At 34.6% G+C, this 4,370-nt stretch overlaps 1 protein-coding gene across 1 annotated transcript; it reads left to right on the forward strand.

Annotated features, from left to right (window-relative positions):
- Nucleotides 1-2,617: 2,617 nt before the first annotated feature.
- LOC127745016 (MATH domain and coiled-coil domain-containing protein At3g58360-like) lies at nt 2,618-3,749 on the forward strand. The gene is made up of 3 exons (XM_052257979.1): nt 2,618-2,739; nt 2,834-2,985; nt 3,082-3,749. Exons 1-3 carry the CDS (start codon nt 2,618-2,620, stop codon nt 3,747-3,749), a joined length of 942 nt encoding a protein of 313 aa, XP_052113939.1.
- The last annotated feature ends 621 nt before the right edge of the window (nt 3,750-4,370 follow it).

Below are 4,370 nucleotides of genomic sequence, written 5' to 3' on the forward strand. Positions count from 1 at the left end.
TCACATAGGGATGGTAAAACTCCCCGAAACGCGGGGATCCCTGCGGGGACTGCCCCGAATAGGGATCCGACTGTGGGGAATTTTTCCCATGGGGATGGAGACGGGGGACAAAATTCCCTCGAGGCAGACGCGGGGACCCGAGCGGGGATCCCCGCCCCATCCCTACTAATCCCCGATGTTCATAAATTTATTGAATTGTTCTTAATAGTTTATTTCTCATATATATTTTTTAGTCAAAACTCATAATCCTCATTTGCATAACTCTTCTTCAATTCAGAAATCTCTAACGTTGACACGTTGTCCATACTCCATCCAACCTCTCTGCAGCCACCCTCTCGCCGCTCTCCCTTCTCACCGCGTCGTGCTCTTTATTTGCAGCGTTCCTTTCCGTAACGTTGTCATCATGTCTATTCTCCTCTCTGTTGCTCCGTCTCTCACCTTGTCCACTTCTCTTTCCTCTGGCTTGCCGTTGCATCCCCCCATTGCGTCATTTCAAAAGAAGTCATCATCTTGTTATTTAGACTTTTTGTATAAAATCTTGTTATTTTTGTATAGAATGGATACTTACACATCTATTCATATGAAAATTAATAATTAGTTAGAACTATTAGATAGATGGGGAATGGGGTCCCCGCGGGGAATGGGACCCTGTGGGGAGCAATATTCCCCCACGGCGGAGAACGGGGCGGGGACGGGGAGTAAATCTGGGAGCGGGGATGGGGAGCAGGGAGGCATCCCACGCCCCCGCCCTGCCCCATTGACATCCCTAATCCCACAAGATAAGGGAATATATCCCACTGTCACGAGTTAAGTGTAAAAATAATAAAGAAGATAGAGAGTATAAATAATACATTATAGGATAAAGTATTATTTTAATTTTTAATATTTAAATTAATATTTTAATTTATTTTTTAATATTTTAAATAGCCTATTTTAATTTTAAAAAATTTTAAACAGATTTAATATTATTTTACTATTAAATCTAATTTAAATAATTAATAAGAAACTTTTATATTAATAATTATTATTTAATTTTATTCGAACTCCTTCTATAGGGAATTCACTTGTAATTCGAATCAACTCGATTCGAACTCCCCTACGCCACTTACTCCATGTAATTCGAATTGATATAATTCGAACCTTGCATGCCTAATTCGAATCTAATTGATTCGAACTACGTGGAAAGAGTATTCGGTCATAATTCGAATTGAATCAATTCGAATTATGTGCAAAGCTAATTCGAATCCTATCGATTCGAATTATATAAAAATGTGTTCTGGTGGATTGATGTATCAAAATTTGTTTTGACGAATTTGGATAAAAATGAGCTTCCCTTGGCTCATTTGGGTTTTTTACCCTATAATTATAAATATAATAATAAAATAATAACATTATAGCACATTGTACAGTTTGGATTGAATTGGATTGGTTATGAAAAGTAGATCCAAAATTCGATCAAATTCAGTGATTTACAAGAAATAGAATCCAATCAAATCCAAATTAGTGCAGTTTTAATCGGTTTTCAGTTTGAATTAAATTGAATGATTGATTTAATTTGAATCGATTTGGATATAAACACCCTTTCATATAACATAGCAACAATCAAAACACCAAAAGACAATATAACATAATTTGCATCATATTTACTTTTTCATAGTATCTTTCATGCTGCCAAGTTACTCTTGGACAAAACTCATCTCACTACATAACCTATCCACACAAGTATTTAATTTTGTTGGTAGAGTCAACACCAAAGACAGGTTGAGTAGGCTAGGCGTGATTCCTCACAGTGATACTCTTTGTGTGCTCTGTAATAAGGAGATTGAATCTGTCGAGCATCTCTTCCTTACGTGTGATATAGCATGGCAAGTGTGGGGCTGTTGGTTGCAGTCAGTTGGTAGGAAATGGGCTATGCCGGGTACCATTAGAGGGTTGTTTGAGGGCTGGACTGGCTTGCACACAAGTAAAAAAGAACAGAAGCAGTGGTTGACTGGGTTCTTTGCAGTGATTTGGAACATCTGGCTGGAACGGAATGGAAGGATTTTCAACAATACAGTGGCAAGTGTTGACCTCATACAACAGAGAACGCTTCTGAGCTACAAAGATTGGACGGACAGTAATCTTAGTGGCTGCTCGGCGTAGTGCAGGCGTTGACAAGCTTTATGGTCTTTTTTTCTTTATTTATCTATGTAGCACTTGACTTTTGCTCCACTGTATGGTGTTGAGCTTTTATTAGTTCAAAAAAAAAAAAATTTTTTTTTTGTGTCTCCAATTTTCTAACCTGCCAAAATCTTGTTATGAACTCATTAATCCATCATCTTTAGAATTTTTTTTCTTCTTTATCAATCTCCTAAAAAAACTTGTATCTCATGTTAGGACAAGAAATAAATCTTTTATTTGAATTTTTTAGTGTACTTAAACTTTCAAAAATGAGAATGTCTCCACAAAAATAAAGAACTCTATGTTCCTTTTACTTCAACCATGCACTCTTCTGATCTTCTCCATCATTAACCTACTCAAAAAAGTTGCATTTTGTCATCCTCCCATAAATACATCAAGTTTCAAGTTTATTTACACTCCCATTGTCTTAGTATCATTACTTACTTGATTTAATGAAATGGAGGATCAAAAAGCAATGGTGGAAACAATTGTGAAGTTCACTTGGACCGTCAACAACTTCTTTGATCTGAACTGCCAGGTGCTCTACTCTGACACATTCTTCGCTGGCTCTCATCCGTGGTACGTTGCTTGCAATTATTGAATTAGCTCCTACTTTAATTTTGAGGTTATTTTAATTTTTTTCAATTACTTTTATTTTTTTTATCTTGTTTAGGAGGATACTTTTATATCCAGAAGGAGAAGATGAAGTTGAAATTTGTTGGGATGCTGGGAATAATTCTACTAATCTTCCTGATTACTGGAACCGATATGCAAGTTTAAAGTTGTCTTTGATTAATCAGGTTGATGGCAAAATGACAAAAACAGGTAATAATAATTCCATTTACATTACACCTTGGCGTGGTAATAATAATTCCATTCAAAAGAATTTCTTACCTTAAATTTGTTTTGTCATTTTTCCAGATAGTTTGTATGAGGATTTCCACAAACGTCATTTACCGATGATAGTAATGGACATAAAAAAATTTAGTGACCCCAAAAATTGGTTTCTTGTAAACGACACATGCATCATTGTTGCCGAAGTTTCTCTCAACACCAATGCCTCATGCGGTAGAGAGTTAACAGATTTCAAGGGTGTGGCAAAAATTGAAAAAGATTATGTTGAATTGCTAGAGAAAGCATGTTTAAAGCACCCTTCACTTATTGAAAGCCTTCTAAAAAGAAATAGGAGCCAAAGGTTCATTGAAAGGGGTTTCACAGCTTTAGGAAGAGTACTTCATTTTCTCAAGACTAAGAAAGTTAAGGATATGTTGAATGATGATGATGCTTGTAAAGAGCTTCAAGATTTATGGGATGAAGTTGAGATAGTTAGATTTGATGATTTGACATGGCTTGAGCCTCATGTTAAATCTGCACTGCGTATGAAAGTTTATATGGTGAAAGAAGCGATGGTGACAAAGCTGAAGGGTTATGTTGTTGATCTTGAGGATAGGGTTGAGAGCTTGAAAGCAAATGTGGCTGCTGCAAAGGATGATCTTGAAGGGGCAAAATTGGAATTTGCAATTGCTGAGAAAGGCTTTGTGAAGAAAGATTTGAATGACGAATTAGGTCATGGAATACCCTATCTGTAATATATAAGATGATACAAATAAATGGAGGACTTTTTTCTTTTGTTGAAAAGGAAATGTGAACATTGCTATTAATTTCCAGCTTCTGGCGTATGTTTTCTAATGCAATTAAACCAAACTTGCATTGCTATTTGATAGTTTCTTGTGAGTTGTCATTCAAAATTATCTTTTTTAATAAATTATTTTAAGATTTGTATCCTCTAAAGTTTGAATTTTACTTTAGAGAGTAAATTGTGATTTTTTATCATTAAATAATTTTTTTTATATTTATTTTTAATCCCACCCATAAAATCAATAATAAGAGATCATATTTTACTCTCTAAAATAAAATTCAAACTTTAGAGGATCTAAATTCATTATTTTATTAATGGCATTAAGTTATGATAACTTTGTATTGGTTTCATCAAACTAAAAATTTCATTCATTAATTTCTAGTTAAGTGTTTCTTGTGTTTACATGTGCCCAATTGTTGCTGAGGATTTTAGTGAAAGAGGAAGGTTATGTAATTAGAGATATCAACGAAAACTAGCATGCGAAATACTGTAGGTCTAAGATTGTATAATATATGTTGTTATTAATTAACCCTCAATATAATGTAATACTATAATGTTATAATACACTAGA

The sequence above is a fragment of the Arachis duranensis genome, chromosome 2 (assembly GCF_000817695.3).
Source record: "Arachis duranensis cultivar V14167 chromosome 2, aradu.V14167.gnm2.J7QH, whole genome shotgun sequence".
Classification (NCBI taxonomy): Eukaryota; Viridiplantae; Streptophyta; class Magnoliopsida; order Fabales; family Fabaceae; genus Arachis; species Arachis duranensis.

Coding starts and splice junctions, on each gene's coding strand:
- LOC127745016 (XM_052257979.1), top strand. CDS start 2,618: ATGGAGGATCAAAAAGCAATGGTGGAAACAATTGTGAAGTTCACTTGG. Junction 2,740..2,833: donor TTCGCTGGCTCTCATCCGTG/GTACGTTGCTTG, acceptor TATCTTGTTTAG/GAGGATACTTTTATATCCAG. Junction 2,986..3,081: donor TGGCAAAATGACAAAAACAG/GTAATAATAATT, acceptor TCATTTTTCCAG/ATAGTTTGTATGAGGATTTC.